Here is a 27833-nt window from a genome sequence, read left to right on the forward strand (position 1 = left end):
AAACCAAGGTTCCTTCTCATTTAACTATATGTATTTTATGTCATAAAAAAATTTAGTAAAATGATGCCCAAGATGATTCCTCAAGTGAGGGGGAGTAAGCATGGTACTGCATCATCCCCTCCTTCGTCTACACCAGTCTTGCCCATACAGGAGGCCCCTAGTACATCTAGTGCGCCAATACTCCTTACTATGCAACATTTAACGGCTGTAATGGATAATTCTATCAAAAACATTTTAGCCAATATGCCCACTTATCAGCGAAAGCGCGACTGCTCTGTTTTAGAAAATTCTGTAGAGCATGAGAACGCTGATGATATGGTTTCTGAAGGGCCCCTACACCAGTCTGAGGGGGCCAGGGAGGTTTTGTCTGAGGGAGAAATTTCAGATTCAGGAAACATTTCTCAACAAGCTGAACCTGATGTGATTACTTTTAAATTTAAGTTGGAACATCTCCGCTGCTCTGCTTAAGGAGGGTGTTATCCAATTTGGATGATTGTGATTATCTGGTCATTCCAGAACCACTATGTAAAATGGAAAAGTTCTTAGAGGCCCCGGGGCCCCCCGAAGCTTTTCCTATATCCAAGCGGGGTGGCGTACATTGTTAGTAAAGAACTGGGACAGGCCCGGTATACCTTTAGTACCTCCCCCCATATTTATAAAATTGTTTTCCTATAGTCGACCCCAGAAAGGACTGATGGCAGACAGTCCCCAAGGTCGAGGGGGGCGGTTTCTACTCTACACAAGCGCGCCACTATACCCATAGAAGATAGTTGTGCTTTCCAAGATCCTATGGATAAAAAATTAGAAGGTCTGCTAAAGATGTTTGTTCAGCAAGGTTCCCTTCTACAACCAATTGCATGCATTGTCCCTGTCACTGCAGCGCGTGTTTCTAGTTTGATGAGCTAGGAAAGGCGATTATTAGTAATTCTTCTTCTTATGAGGAGATTATGGACAGAATTCGTGCTCTTAAATTGGCTAATTCTTTCACCCTAGACGCCACCTTGCAATTGGCTAGGTTAGCGGCGAAAAAATTCTGGGTTTGCTATTGTGGCGCAGAGCGCTTTGGTTAAAATCTTGGGCAGCGGATGCGTCTTCCAAGAACAAATTGCTTGACATTCCTTTCAAGGGGGAAAACACTCTTTGGCCCTGACTTGAAAGAGATTATCTCTGATATCACTGGGGGCAAGGGCCCACACCCTTCCTCAGGATAGGTCTTTCTCAAGACCAAAAATAAACCTAAGTTTCGTCCCTTTCGCAGAAACGGATCAGCCCCAAGGGCTACGTCCTCTAAGCAGGAAGGTAATACTTCTCAAGCCAATCCAGCCTGGAGACCTATGCCAGGCTGGAGCAAAGGAAAGCAGGCCAGGAAACCTGCCACTGCTACCAAGACAGCATGAAATGCGGGCCCCCGATCCGGGACCCGGATCTGGTGGGGGGCAGACTCTCTCTCTTCGCTCAGGCTTGGGAAAGAGATGTTCTGGATCCTTGGGCGCTAGAAATAGTCTCCCAAGGTTATTCTCTGGAGTTCAAGGGGCTTCCTCCAAGGGGGAGGTTCCACAGGTCTCAGTTGTCTTCAGACCACATAAGAAGACAGGCATTCTTACATTGGGTAGAAGACCTGCTAAAAATGGGAGTGATTCATCCTGTTCCATTAGGAGAACAAGGGATGGGGTTCTACTCCAATCTGTTCATAGTTCCCAAAAAAGAGGGAACGTTCAGACCAATCTTAGATCTCAAGATCTTGAACAAGTTTCTCAAGGTTCCATCGTTCAAGATGGAAACCATTCGAACACTTCTTCCTTCCATCCAGGAAGGTCAATTCATGACCAAGGTGGATTTCAAGGATGCGTATCTACATATTCCTATCCACAAGGAACATCATCGGTTCCTAAGGTTTGCATTCCTGGACAAGCATTTCCAGTTCGTGGCATTTTCTTTCGGATTAGCACTGCTCCTAGGATTTTCTCATAGGTACTAGGGTCCCTTCTGGCGGTGCTAAGACCAAGGGGCATTGCTGTAGTACCTTACTTGGACGACATTCTGATTCGAGCGTCGTCCCTTCCTCAAGTAAAGGCTCACACGGACATTGTCCTGGCCTTTCTCAGATCTCACGGATGGAAAGTGAACGTGGAAAAGTTCTCTATCTCCGTCAACGAGGGTTCCCTTCTTGGGAACTATAATAGACTCCTTAGAAATGAGGATTTTTCTGACAGAAGCCAGAAAAACAAAACTTCTAGACTCTTGTCGGATACTTCATTCCGTTCCTCTTCCTTCCATAGCGCAGTGCATGGAAGTGATAGGTTTGATGGTAGCGGCAATGGACATAGTTCCTTTTGTGCGCATTCATCTAAGACCATTACAACTGTTCATGCTCAGTCAGTGGAATGGGGACTATTCAGACTTGTCTCCGAAGATACAAGCAAATCAGAGGACCAGAGACTCATTCCGTTGGTGGCTGTCCCTGGACAACCTGTCACAAGGGATGACCTTCCGCAGACCAGAGTGGGTCATTGTCACGACCGACGCCAGTCTGATGGGCTGGGGCGCGGTCTGGGGATCCCTGAAAGCTCAGGGTCTTTGGTCTCGGGTAGAATCTCTTCTACCGATAAATATTCTGGAACTGAGAGCGATATTCAATGCTCTCAAAGCTTGGCCTCAGCTAGCGAGGGCCAAGTTCATACATCAACCATCAGGGTGGGAAAAGGAGTTCCCTAGCGATGGAAGAAGTGACCAAAATCATTCTATGGGGCGGAGTCTCACTCCTGCCACCTGTCTGCCTATCCACATCCCAGGAGTGGAAAATTGGGAAGCGGATTTTCTGAGTCGTCAGACATTGCATCCGGGGGGAGTGGGAACTCCATCCGGAAATCTTTGCCCAAGTCACTCAACCGTGGGGCATTCCAGACATGGATCTGATGGCCTCTCGTCAGAACTTCAGAGTTCCTTACTACGGGTACAGATCCAGGGATCCCAAGGCGGCTCTAGTGGATGCACTAGTAGCACCTTGGACCTTCAAACTAGCTTATGTGTTCCCGTTGTTTCCTCTCATCCCAGGCTGGTAGCCAGGATCAATCAGGATGAGGGCGTCGGTGATTTTGATAGCTCCTGCGTGGCCACGCAGGACTTGGTATGCAGATCTGGTGAATATGTCATCGGCTCCACCATGGAAGCTACCTTTGAGAGACCTTCTTGTTCTAGGTCCGTTCGACCCACTCCAGCTGACTGCTTGGAGATTGAAACGCTTGATCTTATCAAAGCGAGGGTTCTCAGATTCTGTTATTAATACTCTTGTTCAGGCCTGAAAGCCTGTAACCAGAAAAATTACCACATAATTTGGTATATCTGTTGGTGTGAATCTGCAGGATTCCCTTGGGACAAGGTTAAGATTCCTAAGAGTCTATCCTTCCTTCGAGAAGGATTGGAAAAAGGATTATCTGCAAGTTCCTTGATGGGACAGATTTCTGCCTTGTCTGTGTTACTTCACAAAAAGCTGGCAGCTGTGCCAGATGTTCTAGCCTTTGTTCAGGCTCTGGTTAGAATCAAGCCTGTTTACAAAATTTTGACTCCTCCTTGGAGTCTCAACCTAGTTCTTTCAGTTCTTCAGGGGGGTTCCGTTTGAACCCTTACATTCCGTTGATATTAAGTTATGATCCTTGGAAAGTTTTGTTTTTGGTTGCAATTTCTTCTGCTAGAAGAGTTTCAGAATTATCTGCTCTGCAGTGTTCTTCTCCTTATCTGGTGTTCCATGCAGATAAGGTGGTTTTGCGTACTAAACCTGGTTTTCTTCCAAAAGTTGTTTCTAACAAAAACATTAACCAGGAGATAGTTGTGCCTTCTTTGTGTCCTAATCCAGTTTCAAAGAAGGAACGTTTGTTGCACAACTTGGATGTAGTTCGTGCTCTCAAATTTTACTTAGCAGCTACTAAGGATTTCAGACAAACTTTGTCTTTGTTTGTTGTTTATTCTGGTAAACGGAGAGGTCAAAAAGCAACTTCTACCTCTCTCTCCTTCTGGATTAAAAGCATTATCCGATTGGCTTATGAGACTGCCGGACGGCAGCCTCCTGAAAGAATCACAGCTCACTCCACTAGGGCTGTGGCTTCCACATGGGCTTCAAGAACGAGGCTTCTGTTGATCAGATATGTAAGGCAGCGACTTGGTCTTCACTGCACACTTTTTCTAAATTTTACAAATTTGATACTTTGCTTCTTCTGAGGCTATTTTTGGGAGAAAGGTTTTGCAAGCCGTGGTGCCTTCCATTTAGGTGACCTGATTTGCTCCCTCCCTTCATCCGTGTCCTAAAGCTTTGGTATTGGTTCCCACAAGTAAGGATGACGCCGTGGACCGGACACACCTATGTTGGAGAAAACAGAATTTATGTTTACCTGATAAATTACTTTCTCCAACGGTGTGTCCGGTCCACGGCCCGCCCTGGTTTTTTTAATCAGGTCTGATAATTTATTTTCTTTAACTACAGTCACCCACGGTAACATATGGTTTCTCCTATGCAAATATTCCTCCTTAACGTCGGTCGAATGACTGGGGTAGGCGGAGCCTAGGAGGGATCATGTGACCAGCTTTGCTGGGCTCTTTGCCATTTCCTGTTGGGGAAGAGAATATCCCACAAGTAAGGATGACGCCGTGGACCGGACACACCGTTGGAGAAAGTAATTTATCAGGTAAACATAAATTCTGTTTTTGGTGAACAACCTAGGTTGTCCTTGCTGATTAGTGAATAAATTCATCCACCAATCAAAAACTGCTGTCCAGAGTTCTGAACCAAGAAAAAAAAAGCTTAGATGCCTTTTTCATATAAAGATAGCAAGAGAACAAAGAAAAATTCATAATAGGAGTAAGTTAGAAAGTTGCTTAAATTGCATGCTCTATCTGAATCACGAAAGAAAAATTTTGGGTTCAGTGTCCCTTTAAGTTACAAAATGATCTCCGTATTCTGATGCCTAATTTTTAGTTAGAAAAGTGGGTATCCACTTTCACACTACAAATAAAGAAGTAACTGATAAGTGGTATGAAATATATTTTTGAAAAAATGCTTAGGCTCTTTATAAGCAGGACTATGGCTTTTACAACTTATATTTTTTAATGTTTCCCTTTAGTTTGCTTTACATACTTCCCTATGTGCTTTTACATACATTGTTCGGGATGTTACAGTAATTATCGGTATTGCACTATCCTTCTTAGTAGTAGAATGAAAGCAAATGTAAAATTGTTTACTGCAGAGCATTTCTTCCTAGATACCTATTAGTTACCTCTTGTTGTTTTAATAGTGTAGTCTTCCCACCGCTACTCCACTCCCAACCTCACTTCTTCATGCTGTTTATGATAACAGAATTTGTTGGTAGAAAAGAACCACATAGTTGTTTTTTTTTTTTATATATATATATTTACATTTAAATGGGTTGAGTTAATATTTAACATGTTGTGTGAGACATCAGACTATTTTAAATAGAAATTAACTAAGCTTAATTCATTTATCTCTCAGCTCTGTTACCCTTATTAGTAAACTCCCCCCCCCCCCCCCCAGCAAGCGCTTTTTTTAGTAACTAGAATGATGCACTTTCTTTCTCTTATTAAAAAATTTGTGAAGAGGCAGCTTAACCCCCCTCCCCCTCCCACCAAAAAAACGTACATAATCTCTGTATTGGTTTAGACATTTTAATATAATGTGTATGTGCAGAGATAAACTAAAACCCCTCCAAATGTTTAAAAAGTATAAACAGTTATTATAAATCCTTTTTTAATTCGTTTGAAGCAGTCAGTGGAGAGAATTTAACATCACAATGTAAGTATTCAATATTAAATGTAGCGGTAGATGAAAATAGTTATATGCTGCTTCTTCAAGATGACTTATGTCATCAACTTCATTAGTTTTTTTTTGATGAGCAGAGATGCCTAGAGTGTGATTTTTTTAATAAAGCATAAGCACATACTTTATTTGTACCTCAGGACTTAAGACAAATGCATTGTTTTGTGAATAGCTGGCAGCCTTTTGGGCCAGCCTTTTACAACAAACTCGAAGAGTCCACAGCTGCATTTGTTACTTTTGGGAATTCAGAACCTGGCCACCTGGAGGAGGCAGACACCCCAGCCAAAGGCTTCAAATACCTCCCCCACTTCCCTCATCCCCCATTCATTCTTTGCCTTTCGTCACAGGAGTTTGGCAGATAGTCTCTTATGGAGGGTAGTACTCTTCAAAATGGGACTGGAGTTTTAAGTAATCCTGTCAGCCTCTCAGTGAGAGCATGGATGAAGGTTAGAGTCCGGAGATGCAGGGAGAGTCTTTCTTCGAACCCCTCCCAACTCATGTTAACAGCTCCTTGGCAATCAGCGTTGACGAGTTCTGCTGCCTGCCTTTATTCACTCAAGTCCATGTCAGAAGCGAGGCTGTCTGTCACACTTGAAAGGGCCGTGTTCCTGTTCCATGGCGCAGGTTCCAGTAAGATTGTTTCATTTTATTTCGATATGTGAATGTAATGTTAACGAAAGATGGTAGGGTCCCAGTGGGACTCCTTTTATCTTAAGAGGAATCATGGGTTAATATCCCCTGAGGGGGGTTATTGAACAGGGGGGACTTTAATCATGTGTGTTATGTGGTTCTATCTGCTAATGTGTAGTAATACTTAGGTTCATGTTTTTTTTTTGGAACATACAGGCCTTATCAGTTGGCGTGATCTCTAGATTTACGCGCTCTTTTTGTGACTTGCATAGTGCACCTTGTGACCGGGTGCGGTTACGTTGTTTTCCACTTCCGTATTCTGACTGTGTGGCGACAGAGAGAGTCTGCTCGTTAGTTGTCTGGTTCACAGGAGGTGGTGAGTGCCTCAGCCATTGAAGGTGTAAAAAAGGTGCTGGTTAGTGTTTGTCATTTTTGCAATCCCAAATTTATGGAGGATTCAGATTTTTTTGTCTTTTAAAGACACGGATATCTACGATTTGGAGAATGCGTTTTGTGACGAATATGAAATAGCCTGGGTTATCCATGCCCATCAGTTATGTTCCGATTGCCGTTCTAGAGTACTCTCTTCTCCCGAATCAGGTAACTTTAGTGCGTTGAGCCATCTGCCCCCGAGGATTCCATGTCCTGTGAGGTGCGTGCCCCAGAACCTTCCTTTGCTACGCAAGCAAGTGTCCCTATTGCCTTTACTCCTTCTCCGGAAGGTGGCTTGTTTCCTCCAGAGGTTACGGCACGGTTCCGCATGGCCATATCTATGGCACTGGCTCATTTATATCTCCCAAGTGAAATATTTTTAAGGTACTGTCCGTGTTCTGTCAACCAGGGCCCGTCCGTTGTGGGATCGCCTGATTCAGTTTGGCCTTCTGGGGAAGCGTTGGCCTCTGAGGCTTCAGGGTCGCCTATCCATCCGGCGATGGATAATTTTGCCTTCCGTTATAGGCTGGCACATCTTCATGTCCTACTAAGACATATTTTGGCACTGCTGAAGGTTTCCAGTCCTAGTGGGCCGAGGAATCCTCGGCCTTGTATGCCGGATGGCAAGCTGGGTTAGACGTTTGAGGATGAAGCTAATCTCCTTAATGTCTGTTTTTCTTTCTTTCATTTATGTATCGGTTCCAGTTCTGAGCTTGGGTGTATGGGGCCTCTGATCGGCTGGTCCTGTTGGCGTACACTTTATCCTTGGGCGTTCACCCTCGGGTGCTGCCTTACTTTTATTTTGATCCGGATAGGCTGTATTTGATCTGTTTTTAATAAGCTCATGTCTGATATAATTTACGTTTTGGGAACGTTCCTTCTCTGGAACTGATACTTGCGATTTTGTGGTTGCATGGGCACTTCCTCGGAAGTTGCGCACTTTTGATTAAGAACAGTTATGTTTCTAGTTCATATTATTGAACCTTCAAGTTGATTTTTCATGGACCTTATACAGTTCTGGAGTGTTCTTGTACCAGGCAGGTACTGGTCGGACGCTATCTGCCTTTTCTTGGGTTCATTTCACCCTTGTGGTGCTGATTATCATGTCGGATTCTGAATGTCACTTTGGCCTATTGATATGTATCAATGTATGGAGGCCTAGTACGTAGATCCAATGCTTCTGGAAGGAAGGTTGTGAGCTCCGATTTTAGTTGGTCTTCTAAAGGTCCCTGTGGACTCTTAACCGTAGTTTCACATTCCTTTAGGGTTTGGAGATGTGTATGACCTTGGGAGGTCTAGTATGGTAGACGATTTTCACTTTCATGTATCTTCCGGTTGTTGACTCTTGTAGCCCAGTCACATTCCTTTTGGTGGTGGCGGAGTCTCCTTTTCTTCCCGTCTTGGGTTGGGTCATCTGTTTTTGTTTGGAAGTGCGGGCATGTCCTTCTTTTCTCAGCGTCTCATTTGCTCTAGTGCTTGGAGTGCAGGGGGGTGGATCACCCGTCCTTTCTGCCAGTAGCTGCGAGGCTCCCGTTCTTCCTGTTACAGGATTTTCGGGAGTCCGATCCTGGGAAGATCTCTGGAGACTGTCGTCTTCTTAATCTAGGATCTGTCCCTTGTCATACCGTGGTCTTTAGACTCTTGGGTGCTTTGGCCTTATGGAGATCTAGCCTTTGGGCTTGCAAGTAGGAGGTCAGGGGACAGATACAGACCTTCGCCTTTCTGGGGTCAAGAAAATTACCATTTATATACACCAGCATGTAGATCAGGTGGTTAAGCCTGTCTACAAAGGATTACCTTTATGATCTGATGTGCTTGCCGTTTTCATAGACCGGTCAGGAGTTTTTTTTTAGACTCTTGGGTTTGAGGCTGTTGTTGGTACTCTACGTCTCGGGTCTTTAGATGCTGGAAGGCTCAGTTTTGGGTGCGCCCCTAACCATAAGAGGCTGCTTATGGGTTCCTCAGGTGGTTAGATCATGCGATCGGTCCCGTTTTCGAGGACTCTGACTTCGGAACATGTCTCTTGCCTGGAACGGGCATGGGCGGTTCAGTTTAACCTTAGGGTTTGGATCTCCCGCATGTCCCTTGAGGGGACGTGGTTTTTTAACTCACATGGGAGATTAATAGTTGCTTGAGGCTTAAAGGGGCACTGAACCCACATTTTTTCTTTTGTGATTCAGATTTTAATTAGAAATTTTAAGCAACTTTCTAATGTATTCCTATTACATTTTCTTCATTCTCTTGGCATCTTTATTTGAAATGCAAGAATGTAAGTTTAGATGCCGGCCCATGTTTGGTGAACAATCTGGGTTGTCCTTGCTGATTGGTTTTGCTGTTTCTCTCGTTCAGAGAGGGATTGCCTGGTATTTTGGGCTGGACTGTACTGTGAAGTCAGGTTTAGACTGATATGCTTCAGGAAAGTTCTTCTCTGTGAAAGGCACATGTTGAGCAAAAAGAGGCTGCTTCATCATAGTGACATTTTTTTCCAGAGTATGGCCTTATCTTTCTGGTCTTTGTCCTTTTGGGATTTTGTCTTCCTGGGCAGTGGTCTTTGTGGTAAACTTGGGTTTGTTCGAAGTTTTGATTTTGAGCCCTTGTTGGATGGTCCTTTGGATCTCTTAGAGTGTTCTCTGTTCTCCCTCTTGGGGGTTGATAGAGGTTCTTCTCCTTTAGGTCGGGGGTACTTTTGTGGGAGTCGAGAGCCGCAGGGCTGGCTCCTCGGAGGTTTTTGTGCTCAGCAGACTCTGGGTCCGAGTGGTCTCTAGCACGGCTTTGCAGGTTGTGTAACTGATGAGCAGTTACCTGTGCTTCCGTTTTTTCCTCTTGTCGTTTTTAGTTTTTTTGTAGGGTGTTGGTAATTTCAGGCTGTGGTGCCTTTCGAAGGGGCCGCCTTTTTGTACCTGCCCTTTGTTTGCATTCAGTGTCCTCTATTGCTTGGGTATTTTTTCCCCAAAAGTAATCAATGCAGCTTTTAACTCTTCCCATTTAAGAAGAAAAACAAACATAAATTATGCTTACCTGATAATTTACATTTCTTCTGACGGGAAGAGTCCACAGCTCCCCGCCCGCGCTTTGTCTGTGAGGTGGCAGTAAATTTTTGTTCTTCTGGCACCTTTTTCACCCTAATATTTCTCCTACTGTTCCTTGTTCCCTTGGCAGAATGACTGGGGGATGAGGGAAGTGGGGGAGGTATTTGAAGCCTTTGGCTAGGTTGTCATTGCCTACTCCTGGTGGCCAGGTTCTGAATTTCCAAACGTAATGAATGCAGCTGTGGACTCTTCCCATCAAAAGAAAATTATCAGGTAAGCATAATTTATGTTTTTAGGGCTCAATTTAGTGCTATAGCAAAGCTAATATGATTTTATTATTGTGATCAATAGTGCAGTTTTCTAGTTCTGGATTCATTGTCTGTTAAATTAAGAATAGTATAAAATAAATGAGTAAAAAAGAGTTTCAGGAAGAAAATGATGCAGCTGAATGTCTGCATGTGAGTTAGAGGTACCAAAGGGGTTGGTTTGGGAGATTTGCATCACTTAAAGTGTAGCCTCCTTTAATGACAGAATTCTTTGAAGGTATGTCATAAGTGCTACCTTTCCTATACTTCAACCCAAATGTTCAGGCATGAAAACTGTTAATATACCATGCATAATGCTACATTTCTACACTACTTAAGATTAAGGATAAATCTAAACGATACAGCAAATTATTTTGCCAATTTGTAATCCACAGATATTTTTTTCCTCCTTTCCTGCAGTGCCAAATCTTTTTGTTGCTTTCCGTCTTACATCTTTTTCATTCTTATTCTGAAAGTAATGGGAACATAGTTTTTGTGGCACAGAACTAAGGGTTTATGTCTTAATTTAAAAATGAAATAAAAATCCACAAGCATATCAAACCCCTTTGTTTCCTCTTCATATGAGCAGTTATGTTTTTTTTTAGACCAAATTTAGCCCACTAATGGGGGTGCCTGCTATGTAGCCAGCTAGGACGTTTTCTTCAACTAATTTTCCAGAAGACTAGTGTCTCAAAAAGCATAAAGCAAGACTCTGCAAATTCTGAGAACCATGGCTTCTAAAACCAGTCTTGTTCCTAGATTTTGTTAGTTTGCATATACGTGCACCCTTCCCATTTCCTAAAACAATATACTGTTTTGCTATTATGTTCTCACCAGACTTTCAAATGGACAAGAAACACTAATATTTTATTTTGTGATTTAAGAGTATGCAGTATTAAAATAAAGTTCAAATTTACTTCTATTATCAAATGTCTTCATTCCCATGGTATTCTTTGTTGAAGAGATACCTAGGTAAGTGTCTGGAGCACTACATGGTAGGAATTAGTACTGTCATCTAGTGCTCTTGCAAATGGATAACATTCTTGCAAAACTGCAGCCCTGTAGTGCTCCAGACACGTGCATGCTCCTGAGCATACACCTGTGCTTTTTCAACAAAAGATACCAAGAGAACAAATACAATTTGGTAAAAGAATTTGCGTTCTGTATCTGAATCGGGAAATAACATTTTGGGTTTCATGTCACATTAAAGAGAAATGCAAATCAAATTATTATTCTTTTTCTTCTTATGAAAAAAGGAAGTAAAACTTAAGAAGACTTAAAACTGATAAGATGGGGTGCATGTTTAGTTTTTGCATCTAAGAATACTTTTTAATTGAAAAAGGGAACAACTACAAAGTGAATTTTTAATAAGGACACTCCTCCATAAACCTGAAAAAAAAAGTTTATTCAGGACAGGGATATTAAAACAGACTGTTGAATGGACACAGCAAAGTAAAACAATAGTTTAGTGTCTCTTTCAATTCATTAATAGAAAATGTTGGAACTTATTGAGTTTGCCTTTATTGCTTTCTTTACAAATTTAATTGAACTGATATAGGCACATTTTTAAAAGGTGCCTCAATGTTTGTCATTAATTTGTGACCTACAAGCCACAGGTTGACAAGCCCTACTGTAGTTGCTGTCATTGAAGAAAAGCTTTGTTTCCCATACTTTTTAATTCAAATTGACATTTGTCCAAACCAATTATTTTTTGTTTTATTTTTAAACAATACATTTTTTCACTGCGCAATGTTTGAAACCCTATCTGTAGAGATGTTTGTGTTTGAAAAATTCTGGTGATCATTTTTATTTTGTTCTTTTTTTAAATGCATTGCATTTATAAAAGGAAACCATGTAATGCATGATGCCAGCATAAAATCTGTGTTTTTTGTTTTTACAGATAAAATTTTTTATTTTCTATTTGATTGAAGGTTAATCAAACTCAAGACAGTTTATACATTTTATTTACAGCTGGAAAGACACTTCAGATCTTCAATATTGAAATGAAAAGTAAAATGAAGGCCCACACCATGACAGATGATGTTACTTTTTGGAAATGGATCTCTTTAAACACTGTTGCCCTGGTTACCGATAATGCAGTCTATCATTGGAGTATGGAGGGAGAATCTCAGCCTGTGAAGATGTTTGACCGTCATTCCAGCTTGGCAGGCTGTCAAATTATTAATTATAGAACAGATGCAAAGCAAAAGTGGTTGCTATTGACTGGAATATCTGCACAGGTAATATGTGGTTTATTTGGGGGGGTCTATTTCTATATTTTCATGTAACTGTGGCTTGACATTGTCATCATATTGTATCCTTTTGTATTTATCTCAAAATGAAATACTTGGAAGATAAGAGAAAGTTATGTGCACACTATCCCCAAACTTATAAAAAAAAATGGGGCTTTTAGAACCAGATTTTGGCCAAATATGTAAGATAATGTTCCCATGCCAAGGGAAACGCAACTGGTGAGTCCTACTCAAACATATTTCAATATGTGGTGTATTTTAAATTGGTTATACTGTGCACCCATATTCCTTTGGTTGTCTTTGTCACCTAAATCAAGCACCTGTAATAATGAGGTTGGCAACCCAGTTTAATCCTTTTCAGAGACATACAAGTGGGAGACTAAGTAATATATAGCGGTACATTGCAACGCAAAAAGGGAAAAATTATAAAGCCTGCACCTGAGAGCTCATTTAGGTTGCATTTTGCATATAGTGGAGCACATATTCACGTCCATACAATTTAGGCAACCATTTTATCCTGCAGAAATTCTTAGCAAATAGTGTTTCTATTTGTGCATGGTAATCTGCATATAAATTTCACTGTGACGCATCCTTTTGCTTCTAAAATGTGTGTGTGAGAGATAATGTATAATTACTTATGTAGGTAGAAACACCTCCCAAAAGTCTAAAGGGGGTACTTTATACCACTTTTTATCTTGTTTTAGGCAGTTCAGGTTCTACCTATTTAGATTAAGGTATACTGAGCTGAAACTTAACTTCAGAAATGTAATTGTCCTGTTTAAATCGTGCCTATTCCACTTAGGTTATATGTAAGCCAAACCGCTCATAATATTTATTTTTTTTGGTCAACTATTTTGAGTGTGAAAGGATATAGATATGTGTGTGTATGTATATATGAGTATATATATATATATATATATATGAGTATATATATATATATATATATATATATATATATATATATATATATATATATATATATATATAATAATTTCTCCAACATTGGTGTGTCCGGTCCACGGCGTCATCCTTACTTGTGGGATATCTCTTCCCCAACAGGAAATGGCAAAGAGTCCCAGCAAAGCTGGCCATATAGTCCCTCCTAGGCCCACCCCAGTCATTCTCTTTGCCGTTGCACAGGCAACATCTCCACGGAGATGGTTAAGAGTTTTTTGGTGTTTAAATTTTAGTTTTTAATCCTCTATCAAGTGTTTGTTATTTTAAAATAGTGCTGGTATGTACTATTTACTCTGAAACAGAAAAGGATGAAGATTTCTGTTTGTGAGAGGAAGATGATTTTAGCAGACAGTAACTAAAATCGATTGCTGTTTCCACATAGGACTGTTGAGATGAAGTAACTTCAGTTGGGGGAAACAGCAGACTTTTCTGCTTAAGGTATGACTATCAAAGAAGAAGTATAGGATCCAGCTTTATGCAAATAAAATCCATCTTTATTGGCAAAGTTAAAACGCCAAGAGTGGCTCAGCGAACAGCATACATAGATAGTAAGCAAAAACCAGTGTGTGAGCCGTGGTGTCACGCTCACACACTGGTTTTTGCTTACTATCTTTGATTGCCTGTATCGCACCAGTTGGATCAGCTTATAGCCCTTACATACGGAGCACTTCTGTTGTAAAACCCGGGTGAAGCAAGAGCACCGCCCCCCCTACCGGAGATCCTGCTACGTCACAAACAGACAACGCAGTGCACCTGTGTTCAGCCTGAAGCGCTGCTGGAGATTCTTACATTTTGCCGGTTGGTTTGGAGCAGACAGCCCACCGAATCGATTTCGGTTTGACCATGGAGGTCCCCCGGCATCCTTGATTTCCAGTCTGAGGTACTGCACGGCACATACAGATTCCGGGGGCGGTTAGGCTCCTTAAGGGTAAGTCCCGGACACAACAGCATTCATCTGTATGCACCTTGCACTTGCACTTACATATTGCATATTAGAAGAGGACTTCCCATATTTCTTTATATCATTTTTAAGGTATGACTAGCCATATTTCTAACAAGACCATGTAATGCTGGAAGGCTGTCATTTCCCCTCATGGGGACCGGTAAGCCATTTTCTTAGTCAAACAAACAGAATAAAGGGCTTAATATGGGCTAAAAAAACTGGTAGATATTTTTATGGGCTAAATCGATTGCTTTATTTGGGCATTTTATTCATATTTATGCTGACAATTCGCATTTATAAACTTGGGGAACGTTTATTAAACGGCAGGCACTATGTTAGACACCTTTTCCAGTCAGGGGGCCTTCCTAGTTGTAGACTGAGCCTCATTTTCGCGCCATTACTGCGCAGTTGTTTTTTGAGAGCAGGGCATGCAGATGCATGTGTGAGGATCTGAAATTTGCTGGAAAAGCTTCTAGAAGGCGTCAATTGGTATCGTATTCCCCTCTGTGCTTGGTTGGGTCTCAGCAAAGACTATAGCTGGGACTGTATAGGGGTTAAATTTGTAAACGGCTCCGGTTCCGTTATTTTAAGGGTTAAAGCTCTGAAATTTGGTGTGCAATACTCTTAATGCTTTAAGACACTGTGGTGAAATTTTGGTAATTTTTGAACAATTCCTTCATACTTTTTCACATATTCAGTAATAAAGTGTTTTCTGTTTAAAATTTAAAGAGACAGTAACGGTTTTGTTTTAAAACGTTTTTTGTGCTTTGTTGACAAGTTTAAGCCTGTTTAACATGTCTGTGCCTTCGGATAAGCTATGTTCTATATGTATGAAAGCCAATGTGTCTCCCCATTTAAATTTATGTGATAATTGTGCCATAGCGTCCAAACAAAGTAAGGACAGTACTGCCACAGATAATGAAATTACCCAAGATGATTCCTCAGATGAGGGGAGTAAACATGATACTACATCATCTCCTACTGTGTCTACACCAGTTTTGCCCACACAGGAGGCCCCTAGTACATCTAGTGCGCCAGTGCTTATTACCATGCAACAATTAACGGCTGTAATGGATAACTCCATAGCAAATATTTTATCCAAAATGCCTACTTATCAGAGAAAGCGCGATTGCTCTGTTTTAAACACTGAAGAGCAGGAGGGCGCTGATGATTGTTCTGTCATACCCTCACACCAATCTGAAGGGGCCATGAGGGAGGTTTTGTCAGATGGAGAAATTTCAGATTCAGGAAAAATTTCTCAACAAGCTGAACCTGATGTTGTGACATTTAAATTTAAATTAGAACATCTCCGCGCGCTGCTTAAGGAGGTGTTATCTACTCTGGATGATTGTGACAACTTGGTCATTCCAGAGAAATTATGCAAGATGGACAAGTTCCTAGAGGTTCCGGTGCACCCCGACGCTTTTCCTATACCCAAGCGGGTGGCGGACATAGTAAATAAGGAGTGGGAAAAGCCCGGCATACCTTTTGTCCCCCCCCCCCTATATTTAAGAAATTATTTCCTGTGGTCGACCCCAGAAAGGACTTATGGCAGACAGTCCCTAAGGTCGAGGGGGCAGTTTCTACTCTAAACAAACGCACTACTATTCCTATCGAAGATAGTTGTTCTTTCAAAGATCCTATGGATAAAAAATTGGAGGGTTTGCTTAAAAAGATTTTTGTACAGCAAGGTTACCTTCTACAACCCATTTCGTGCATTGTTCCTGTCACTACAGCAGCGTGGTTCTGGTTCGAGGAACTAGAAAACTCGCTTAGTAGAGAGACTCCATATGAGGAGGTTATGGACAGAGTTCACGCACTTAAGTTAGCTAACTCTTTTATTTTAGATGCCGCTTTGCAATTAGCTAGATTAGCGGCGAAAAATTCAGGGTTTGCTATCGTGGCGCGCAGAGCGCTTTGGCTAAAGTCTTGGTCAGCGGATGTGTCATCCAAGACAAAATTGCTTAACATCCCTTTCAAAGGTAAAACTCTATTTGGACCAGAATTGAAAGAGATTATTTCAGACATCACTGGGGGAAAGGGCCACGCCCTTCCACAAGATAGGCCTTTCTAGGCCAAAAATAAGTCTAATTATCGTTCCTTTCGCAATTTCAGGAACGGACCGGCCTCTAATTCTGCATCCTCTAAGCAAGAGGGTAATGCCTCACAACCCAAACCAGCCTGGAAACCGATGCAAGGCTGGAACAAGGGTAAGCAGGCCAAGAAGCCTGCCGCTGCTAACAAAACAGCATGAAGGAGTAACCCCCGATCCGGGACCGGATCTAGTGGGGGGCAGACTCTCTCTCTTTGCTCAGGCTTGGGCAAGAGATGTTCAGGATCCCTGGGCGCTAGAAATAGTTTCTCAGGGTTATCTCCTGGAATTCAGGGAACTACCCCCCAAGGGGAAGGTTCCACATGTCTCACTTATCTTCAAACCAAATAAAGAGACAGGCGTTCTTACATTGTGTAGAAGACCTGTTAAAGATGGGAGTGATACACCCAGTTCCAATAAAGGAACAAGGAATGGGATTTTATTCCAATCTGTTCGTAGTTCCCAAAAAAGAGGGAACTTTCAGACCAATTTTGGATTTGAAGATCCTAAACAAATTTCTCAGGGTACCATCGTTCAAGATGGAAACCATTCGAACGATTCTACCCACTATCCAGGAAAGTCAATTTATGACTACCGTGGATTTAAAGGATGCGTACCTACATATTCCTATCCACAAAGAACATCATCAGTTCCTAAGGTTTGCTTTTCTGGACAAGCATTACCAGTTTGTAGCCCTCCCATTCGGGTTAGCCACTGCTCCAAGGATTTTCACAAAGGTACTAGGGTCCCTTCTAGCGGTTCTAAGACCGAGGGGCATTGCAGTAGTTCCTTACTTGGACGACATTCTAATACAAGCGTCGTCCCTGTCAAAAGCAAAGGCTCATACAGACATCATTCTGGCCTTTCTCAGATCACACGGATGGAAGGTGAACATAGAAAAAAGTTCTCTGTCTCCGTCGACAAGAGTTCCCTTCTTGGGAACAATAATAGATTCCTTAGAAATGAGGATTTTTCTGACAGAGGTCAGAAAGTCAAAACTTCTAAGCTCTTGTCAAGTTCTTCATTCTGTTCCTCGTCCTTCCATAGCGCAGTGCATGGAAGTAGTAGGGTTGATGGTTGCAGCAATGGACATAGTTCCTTTTGCACGAATTCATCTAAGACCATTACAACTGCGCATGCTCAAACAGTGGAATGGGGACTATACAGACTTGTCTCCAATGATTCAAGTAGATCAGAAGACCAGAGATTCACTCCGTTGGTGGCTGACCCTGGACCATCTGTCCCAGGGAATGAGCTTCCGCAGACCAGAGTGGGTCATTGTCACGACCGACGCCAGTCTAGTGGGCTGGGGCGCGGTCTGGGAATCCCTGAAAGCTCAGGGTCTATGGTCTCGGGAAGAGTCTCTTCTCCCGATAAACATTCTGGAACTGAGAGCGATATTCAATGCTCTCAGGGCTTGGCCTCAACTAGCAAAGGCCAGATTCATAAGGTTCCAATCGGACAACATGACGACCGTTGCGTATATCAATCATCAGGGGGGAACAAGGAGTTCCCTGGCGATGAAAGAAGTGACCAAAATAATTCAATGGGCGGAGGATCACTCCTGCCACCTGTCTGCGATCCACATCCCAGGTGTGGAAAACTGGGAGGCGGATTTTCTGAGTCGTCAGACATTCCATCCGGGGGAGTGGGAACTCCATCCGGAGATCTTTGCCCAAATAACTCAATTATGGGGCATTCCAGACATGGATCTGATGGCGTCTCGTCAGAACTTCAAGGTTCCTTGCTACGGGTCCAGATCCAGGGATCCCAAGGCGACTCTAGTAGATGCACTAGTAGCACCTTGGACCTTCAACCTAGCTTATGTATTTCCACCGTTTCCTCTCATTCCCAGGCTGGTAGCCAGGATCAATCAGGAGAGGGCCTCTGTGATCTTGATAGCTCCTGCGTGGCCACGCAGGACTTGGTATGCAGACCTGGTGAATATGTCATCGGTTCCACCATGGAAGCTACCTTTGAGACAGGACCTTCTTGTTCAGGGTCCATTTGAACATCCAAATCTGGTCTCCCTCCAACTGACGGCTTGGAGATTGAACGCTTGATTCTATCGAAGTGTGGGTTTTCAGATTCTGTGATAGATACTCTGGTTCAGGCCAGAAAACCGGTAACTAGAAAGATTTACCATAAAATATGGAAAAGATATATCTGTTGGTGTGAATCCAAAGGATTCCCATGGAATAATATAAAAATTCCTAAGATTCTCTCCTTTCAACAAGAAGGTTTGGAGAAAGGATTATCTGCAAGTTCTCTAAAGGGACAGATCTCTGCTTTATCTGTCTTACTACACAAAAGACTGGCAGCTGTGCCAGATGTTCAAGCATTTGTTCAGGCTCTGGTTAGGATCAAGCCTGTTTACAGACCTTTGACTCCTCCCTGGAGTCTAAATCTACTTCTTTCAGTTCTTCAAGGGGTTCCGTTTGAACCTTTACATTCCATAGATATTAAGTTACTATCTTGGAAAGTTTTGTTTTTGGTTGCAATTTCTTCTGCTAGAAGAGTTTCAGAGTTATCTGCTCTGCAGTGTTCTCCGCCCTATCTGGTGTTCCATGCAGATAAGGTGGTTTTGCGTACTAAGCCTGGTTTTCTTCCTAAGGTTGTTTCTAACAAAAATATTAACCAGGAGATAGTTGTACCTTCTTTATGTCCGAATCCAGTTTCAAAGAAGGAACGTTTGTTACACAATTTGGACGTAGTCCGTGCTCTAAAATTCTATTTAGAGGCTACAAAAGATTTCAGACAAACATCTTCCTTGTTTGTTGTTTATTCTGGTAAAAGGAGAGGTCAAAAAGCGACTTCTACCTCTCTTTCCTTTTGGCTTAAAAGCATCATCCAATTGGCTTATGAGACTGCCGGACGGCAGCCTCCTGAAAGAATCACAGCTCACTCCACTAGGGCTGTGGCTTCCACATGGGCCTTCAAGAACGAGGCTTCTGTTGACCAGATATGTAAGGCAGCGACTTGGTCTTCACTGCACACTTTTGCCAAATTTTACAAATTTGATACTTTTGCTTCTTCGGAGGCTATTTTTTGGAGAAAGGTTTTGCAAGCTGTGGTGCCTTCCGTTTAGGTAACCCGATTTGCTCCCTCCCTTCATCCGTGTCCTAAAGCTTTGGTATTGGTTCCCACAAGTAAGGATGACGCCGTGGACCGGACACACCAATGTTGGAGAAAACAGAATTTATGCTTACCTGATAAATTACTTTCTCCAACGGTGTGTCCGGTCCACGGCCCGCCCTGGTTTTTTAATCAGGTCTGATGAATTATTTTCTCTAACTACAGTCACCACGGTACCATATGGTTTCTCCTATATATATTTCCTCCTGTCCGTCGGTCGAATGACTGGGGTGGGCGGAGCCTAGGAGGGACTATATGGCCAGCTTTGCTGGGACTCTTTGCCATTTCCTGTTGGGGAAGAGATATCCCACAAGTAAGGATGACGCCGTGGACCGGACACACCGTTGGAGAAAGTAATTTATCAGGTAAGCATAAATTCTGTTATGTATATATATATATATGTGTGTATGTATATATATATATATATATATATGTGTATATACACATACACACACACACACATACACACACACACACGTGTATATATATATATGTGTGTGTATATACACACACACATATACACATACACACACACACACACACACACACGTACACATACACGCACACACACACGTGTGTGTGTGTGTGTGTGTGTATATATGTATGTATATATATATATATATATATATATATATATATATATATATATATATATATATATATATATATATATATATATATATAAAAAGTCTACACACCCCTGTTAAAATGTCAGGTTTCTGTGATGTAAAAAAGAGACAGATAAATTCAGAACTTTTTCCACCTTTAATGTGACCTATAAACTGTACAACTCAATTGAAAAACAAACTGAAATCTTTTAGGTAAAGGAAAATAAAAATAAAAAACTAAAATAATATGGTTGCATAAGTGTGAACACCCTTTAACTAATACTTTATTGAAGCACCTTTTTGATTTTATTACAGCACTCAGTCTTTTTGGGTATGATTTTTTCAGCATGGCACATTTTGACTTGGCAAGATTTGCCCACTCTTCTTTGCAAAAACACTCTAAATCTGTCAGAATGCGAGGGCATCTCCTGTGCACAGCCCTCTTCAGATCACCCCACAGATTTGATTCAGGTCTGGTCAAATTGGATTCAGGTCTGGGCTCTGGCTTGGCCATCCCAAATCTTCTGGTGAAGCCATTCCTTTGTTGATTTGGATGTATGCTTTGGGTCGTTGTCATGCTGAAAGATTAAGTTCCTCTTCATGTTCAGCTTTCTAGCAGAAGCCTGAAGGTTTTGTGCCAATATTGTCTGGTATTTGGAACTGTTCATTATTCCCTCTACCTTGACTAAGGCCCCAGTTCCAGCTGAAGAGAAACGGCCCCAAAGCATGATGCTGACACCACCATGCTTCACTGTGGGTATGGTGTTCTTTTGGGGATATGCAGTGTTGTTTTTGCGCCAAACAAAACTTTTGGAATTATGGCCAAAAAGTTCAACTTTGGTTTCATCAGACCAGAACACCTTTTGCAATATGCTTTTGGGAAACTTCAGATGTGTTTTTGCAAAATTTAGCCGGGCTTGGATGTTTTTTTTTTTTGTAAGAAAAGGCTTCCGTCTTGCCACTCTACCCCATAGCCCAGACATATGAAGAATACGGGCGATTGTTGTCACAGGTACCACACAGCCAGTACTTGCCAGATATTCCTGCAGCTCCTGTTGCTGTAGGCCTCTTGGCAGCCTCACAGACCAGTTTCCTTCTCGTCTTTTCATCAATTTTGGAGGGACATCCAGTTCTTGGTAATGGCATTGTTGCACCATATTTTCTTCACTTGATGATGACTATCTTCACTGTGTTCCATGGTATATCTAATGCCTTGGAAGTTCTTTTGTACCCTTCTCCTGACTGATACCTTTTAACAATGAGATCCCTCTGATGCTTTAGAAGCTCTCTGCTGACCATGGCTTTTGCTGTAGAATGTGACTAACAAAATGTCAGGAAAGACCTACTAGAACAGCTGAACTTTATTTGGGGTTAATCAGAGGCACTTTAAATGATGGCAGGTGTATGCTGACTCCTATTTCACATGATTTTGAATGTGATTGCTTAATTCTGAACACAGCTACATCCCCAGTTATAAAAGGGTGTTCACACTTATGCAACCATATTATTTTATTTTTTTTATTTTTATTTCCCTTTACCGAAAATATTTCAGTTTGTTTTTCAATTGAGTTGTACGGTTTATAGGTCACATTAAAGGTGGAAAAAGTTCTGAAATTATTTCTTTGTCTCATTTTTTTACATCACAGAAACCTGACATTTTAACAGGGGTATGTAGATTTTGTATATCCACTGTGTATATGTGTGTGTGTGTGTATGTATATGTGTGTATATATATATATATATATATATATATATATATATATATATATATATATATAATGTGTGTGTGTGTATATATAGTAACTCAAAAATGTATGTAGACGATTAAATATGCTCAAAACACAGTAAAACTTGACCATAATGTGTATCAGTGGCAAGCAAAAATAGAGAAATACTGAATATCTACAGTCTTAGATTGATAATGGAAATTTTCACCAATTAGCTGCCTAGGATGTGTTATCTCACCTGAAGCCCGCTCCTGTTCAGGGCTCCTACCTTCCAGCTACAGAGTGTAGCATACACTGCCTTGAACAATAAACGGAACACACTTTGCTCCCCAGAGTCCAGATAATCACCGGTCCCCAGGGAACTATGCAGGTCCGCCTTGAATTTGTCTCCCAGTTTGCCAGTGCGGTAGTTATACAGGCTGATATGCTTCCTCTTTTCAGCAGCAAAAATGATGATCCATATCCACTGTAGTATGCTGTATGTTCAGACTAGTAACAGCTTTCTCAAAAACAGCCTGCTCACCTGACCGCTGAGTACCTGCATCAAACAAGCTCCAGTTCAGCAGGAAAGGGAAACGCCCGGTGTATGAGGATAAGTTTCAAAGCATAATCAAAGAACAAACCGGCATGAATCCTGGGTGATGTTAAAACGAAGCTTTATTTTCCAATTTAAAAGTTTAGCCAGAAGTGTCTAAATATAAATAAATAAATATATACATTCTTAAATGGAAAGAGTCCACAGCTGCATTCATTACTTTTGGGAATTAAGAACCTGGCCACCAGGAGGAGGCAAAGACACTCCAGCCAAAGGCTTAAATACTCCTCCCACTCCCCTCATCCCCCAGTCATTCTTTGCTTTTCGTCCCAGGAGGTTGGCAGAGAGGTGTCAGAATTTGTAATTTTTGTTTTTTGTCTCTTATGGAGGGTAGTACTCTTCAGGAATGGGACAGGAGTTTTAAGTAGTCCTGTCAGTCTCTCAGTGAGGGCTTGGATGAAAGTTAGTCCGGAGATGCAGAGAGAGTCTTTCTGCGAAACCATCCGGATGTTAACAGCTCCTCAAGCAATCAGCGTTGTTGAACTTCGCTCCGCTGACTGCTTTCTTCTCTCAAGTCCATGAGGGATGCAGTGCTACTATTCGTCACACTTGAAAGGCTGTGTTCCAGTTCCACGGCGTAGATTCCGGTAAGATAGTTTTATTTTATTTCTGAATGTACTGTAATGTGAATGTTCTCCCGAGAGGCTACCACCTTACCGGTCTAACTTAATAATAAGGGTCTCAGTGAGTCTCTCTTAGTATCTTGGAGTTGAGGGTTAATATCCTCCTGAGGGGGGTTATTGATCAGGGGGGTTTATAATCATGTTTGTTTTGTGATTCAACCTGCTTATGTGTGATGTTTATGGGCTCATGGTTTGGAACATTGAGGCCGTTGGAAGTGACACAGCCTTTTTGTTGGGCGTGCTTTTTTGGACTGTACGGTTCACCTTGTGGTCGGGCGTGGTTATGTTCCATTTCCCCATTCCCGACCGTGTGGCGAAGGAAATATTCTAGTCCGCAAGGGGTCTGGTCGTAGGAGGTGGTGAGTGCCCCAGCCATTGTGGGTGTCAGGTGCCGTTTTTGTTTTACTACTTTAGTCCATATTTATATATCCTCTATCCAGTTATGGAGGATTCTGATGCTGAGACTGTGCTAATTTCATATTCAGTTACGGAGGATTCTGATACCGAGACTATTTTGATTTCAGATTCTGTGTCCAGTGATGAATCCGGATGGCCTCGTTGACACATGTCAACCAGTGTTGTTCCGTATGCCATATGAGGTGCCTTGGCTGTGTCCTTCCTCCATCTATCTGACCTGGTCATGGTAACCAGGTTTTCGGAGTATTTATTACTCTTTGCAACAGAGCAGCCCAGGTGCTCTAGGGTTAGCTTTGTGACTTGTGCCTCAAGGGTTTTTGTTTCATACTTCAAACTTCTGGTGCGCCTTACGGTTGCATTCCCTTGGTCAACTTGCCAGTGTAACCTGTGGACTCCCTGCTCTGCAGGTGATTGGGTTGGCTGTGTCTCTGCTTGGCAAGCTAATTGGGGGGGTCCTTTTCTAGGACATTCGTGTTGGGGATTTATCTTCCCATTAGCCGGTGGCTTCGGGCCTTGAGGACAATTGTTGCCCTTTTGGCCTCATCCCTTTTCTTAAGGGGATATTCTCCTCCCTATGGAGATAGAGTCCCTTCTTGGGGCTTCTCCTGGTTGGGAGGTAGAAAGGTTGGATGGGTTACCCCTGGGGTCTTGTTGGCCCTTTTTTGTTAGATCCTTAGGTCTATGGTCCTGTCGTCTGTTTTCAGAGTCGGGTTGTACCTGTACTCTGTGGGGATGGCTGTGCTATCCTTACACTTGTTCCTGTACAAGTTTCGGGATCCTTCTGGTTCCTGGTCAGGGATCCTTGAGACTGGGTTGGTCCAACTGAGTGGGGGTCTGCAGGTCAGGATGGCCGAGCGGTCTAAGGCGCTGCGTTCTGGTCGCAGTCTCCTCTGGATGTGTGGGCTTTGTTGAGTCTATCCTGTTGGCTTAGTCTACTAGGAAGCATTAGAAGAGCCGCACACAGTATCAATGCTTAACTTAGCAAATTTATTGCATAAGACAAAACTTCATCACAAACACAGAAACAAGGTGTCTGACGCGTTTCCCGACCTCTAGTGGCGCTTCATCAGAGACATAATGCACATGTACACACTCCATCCTTGCTCCATCCGTGGCTGCTACTGCGGATGACGTCATTCCTATGGGACGCTGATACAGTGGAGTGTATCGGTAGCTGTCGCAGCTACAATTTCTTTACCTCTTAGTCTACTAGGATATGGTTTTTCCTTTCACCTTGCTCCATTGCTTTTAGAAGGGGGTTTCCTCTTCCTTCGGGCTCTGAAGGTATACTCTCCTTCTCGGGGGGGGCCTCGATTGAGGTTTTGTGTTCCCCTTTTTAGAGACCTGTGTGTGGGTCCGGCGGCTTAGGTTGCCTGGAGCGTGCCCTCTGTCTGGGGGTTACTTTTGCAGTCTTTTCTTTCTTGACTGCTTCTTCCTCGCAAGTACCCTCTGTGTCGTCCTGTTATGGACTGTGTGTTCTCCAAGTTGGGGTTTTCGACTGGGTCTATTACACATTTTTTTGTGGTTGAATACTTTGGTATTCTATGTTCCGACGCTGGGAGGACTTTGCCTTTTTGGTTGCATTCAGTACTTGCAGGATGTTGGAGAGAAGTATTTTCTGTCTCTGTGCCCGGTTTGATCCCGGGTTTCGCTGGTATAGGCGTGCCTTATGGTGTTTCATTTTTCCAAAGATGTGATTTTCATATGACTTTGCTTACGCCCCGAGTCTCAGTGATGCAAAAAATATATATGCCAAATTTCAGGAAGATTGGATAATATTTAGGGGTTGCACACATTGATCACTTTTATCACAATCTAGTTAAATTTCTAACATTGAAGTGCTTTACACTAATGGTCTTCTCATGTATTTTTCATCTTTTGCAGGTAATTGAACTTTAAAATGGGAACCAAAAGAGGAATTTGGCTGCTAGAAAAGGTGCCTAGTGGTGAGTTTTTAGGAGCTCGGCTCCCTTCAAAGAAACAAGTATTTTTAGTTTTTATTTACCATCACAAGGAAATGAAAGAAACACTTTTTTGGATGCTGCTAAATTTACCAGTACTAAACTACAGGAAGTGTGGAGGAAAGCAAATATCCCTGTTAAGACGGAGGAGAATATCAGTGCTGGTATACAGAAGCTGTACAAAGAATACCAAAATCTGGGTAAAGAGAAATCGAGAAACACGTATAAAGCAAATGTGAAACGGCAGATTTGGAAAGGTGATCTCATGGAATTATTTGACATTTCCTGGCAAAATGTGATGGACATGAATAGCGTATCACAAGAAGATAAAGAATTTCTTAGGTCACAAAGAGAAGATCGTATGAGTTCGTCAATGAGTGGAGTAGACAAGGTTTTCGCCTCGAAACTAAGAATTAAGTGTACAAAAGAAGAAAAAAAGATTCATATAAGAATAAACATTACATTCAGGATCCCAGGGGCACTGCATCTAGCAAGGTGGATGGCAAAGGCAATATATGCACTTAAAATTGTCCTCTTCACTAAACAGTTGAATATTCCTCAACGACAATTGGAAGGAATGAAACGGGTTGCACATTTTGTCAGCTTCATATATATGTTTGCTTTTGGCATGAGGCAATTGTAAGTCGATGGGCTCCAAAGAATGATTTGGATATGCTACAGCTTCTGAGCACTTACCCAGATGTAGACGTCAAAAAATGTGCTCTCACAGTTGCTAAGAGACACCTTTGGTATCTGTCAGAAACAAACGTAGGATTGGCTTTTTTGGACGACCGTATTACTCAGGCTGTTAAGGAAAATTATGACTAAAAATTTAGAAACCAAACCTGCAAAGAAAAGAAGTGAAACGATTAGAGGGTAAAAACATGGTTTTTGAAGGAAAAGACCTGAGCCATTTAGTTATTAATAAAACAGACGTTCTTTGAATTGTTTGGGATCCATGACGTGACAGAATACTGCAGTGATTCTCTAAGAAGCCATTTGAACGCTCTTAAGGTTGTCAATGATACCGCAGAAAGAGGAATTGCTCTGATAAAAAAGTATAATGAATCGGTCAGAGATGAACAACAAAAACAATTTGTGTTGAGGGTAGTCGAGCATCACAGAAAAGTAGTCACCAAGCGAACAAAACAAGGGATTGCATCGTTCAAAGTTAAATAATATAACACATGTTTTGCCTATCGTATTACCTATTAATCTTAGTGTATAGTTTTAATAGTATGTTAAGTTTGTGATTTCTAGTTTTCCCAATAAAAGTTATTCACATTGAAAAATCGTATGTTTTGCCTACTTTAAAAAAAAACAGATCAAAACGCTGGGCAGGTTTTCAAAGGGGATCTAAGTAGACTGATTAGCGGATCCCCCAGATATGTACATAGGACACAGTTTTAAGTGAGTGCACAACAAAATAATACTTGATGAAGTATAAGATACGACTGTGTTAGATGCCCCTCTAGAAATTGCTGAGCAGAGTAGTATTAGTCATGCAAAGTAAATGCTGTAGCCAAAGCTTGTATTTTAGCAAGTTCATCATGCAGGCATAACTATCAGCAAAGCCCGTAGCATCACATATCCAATAGAGCCAAAGTTACTAGCCCAGAAGCAGAGTTTACATAAAACATGCTCTTGAGATTGAAAAACAATTCCTGGATATAGGTTATTCGAAAAGAGCTGTAAAAAGGGCATTCTATCATGCATTGCATGAAGATAGAGATAAACTTCACTCGCCCCAGGAAAAGGAGAAAGACCCTAAAATAAAACTTATTACTGATTACAACTGCCATTGGCATACCCCGAGGAACATCCTTGTTAAAAATTGGCAAGTGCTTACTAGTGATGCAAGTATCTCAGGAAGTGGGTGAGTTTCCAAACATAACTGCTAGGAGGGCACCCAATCTCAAAGATAAACTGGTAAGGAGTCAATATGTGTCCCAATCAAAACAAACTGATTGGCTGACTAAACATAGATCAGCAGGTAATTTTCCTTGCGGAAAATGTGTAGCATGTAGATACATGCTAAAAACCAAAGAGTTCAGTACTAACACAGGAAAAACTTACAAACTTAAGTATTTTGTAAATTGTAACACGGAAGGTGTTATTTTCTTACTAGCCTGCAGTTGCCCACTTTTCTATGTGGGGAAAACTAGAAGGGCCATAAAAGGCCGTATCACTGAACTCATAAAGAATAAAAACCCTAAAAGTAATGTGGCGAAACATTTTGAACAAATTCATGCATGTGATCCGGATTCTTTAAGAGTTATAGGCATTGACAGGGGCATCATGAA

The 27833-nt window shown here is 41.9% G+C and overlaps 1 protein-coding gene across 4 annotated transcripts in view; it reads left to right on the top strand.

Moving 5' to 3' along the window:
* The window catches only part of CLTC (clathrin heavy chain), a 317188-nt gene that overhangs the window by 137510 nt on the left and 151845 nt on the right, over positions 1-27833 (top strand). For all 4 annotated transcript variants that reach the window (XM_053707324.1, XM_053707322.1, XM_053707325.1 and 1 more), the window contains exon 3: positions 12192-12460. In XM_053707324.1, the coding sequence (XP_053563299.1) occupies positions 12192-12460 (269 nt within the window). The remainder of the gene's footprint in view (positions 1-12191; positions 12461-27833) is intronic.

This window comes from Bombina bombina, chromosome 3 (genome assembly GCF_027579735.1).
Source record: "Bombina bombina isolate aBomBom1 chromosome 3, aBomBom1.pri, whole genome shotgun sequence".
NCBI lineage: Eukaryota > Metazoa > Chordata > Amphibia > Anura > Bombinatoridae > Bombina > Bombina bombina.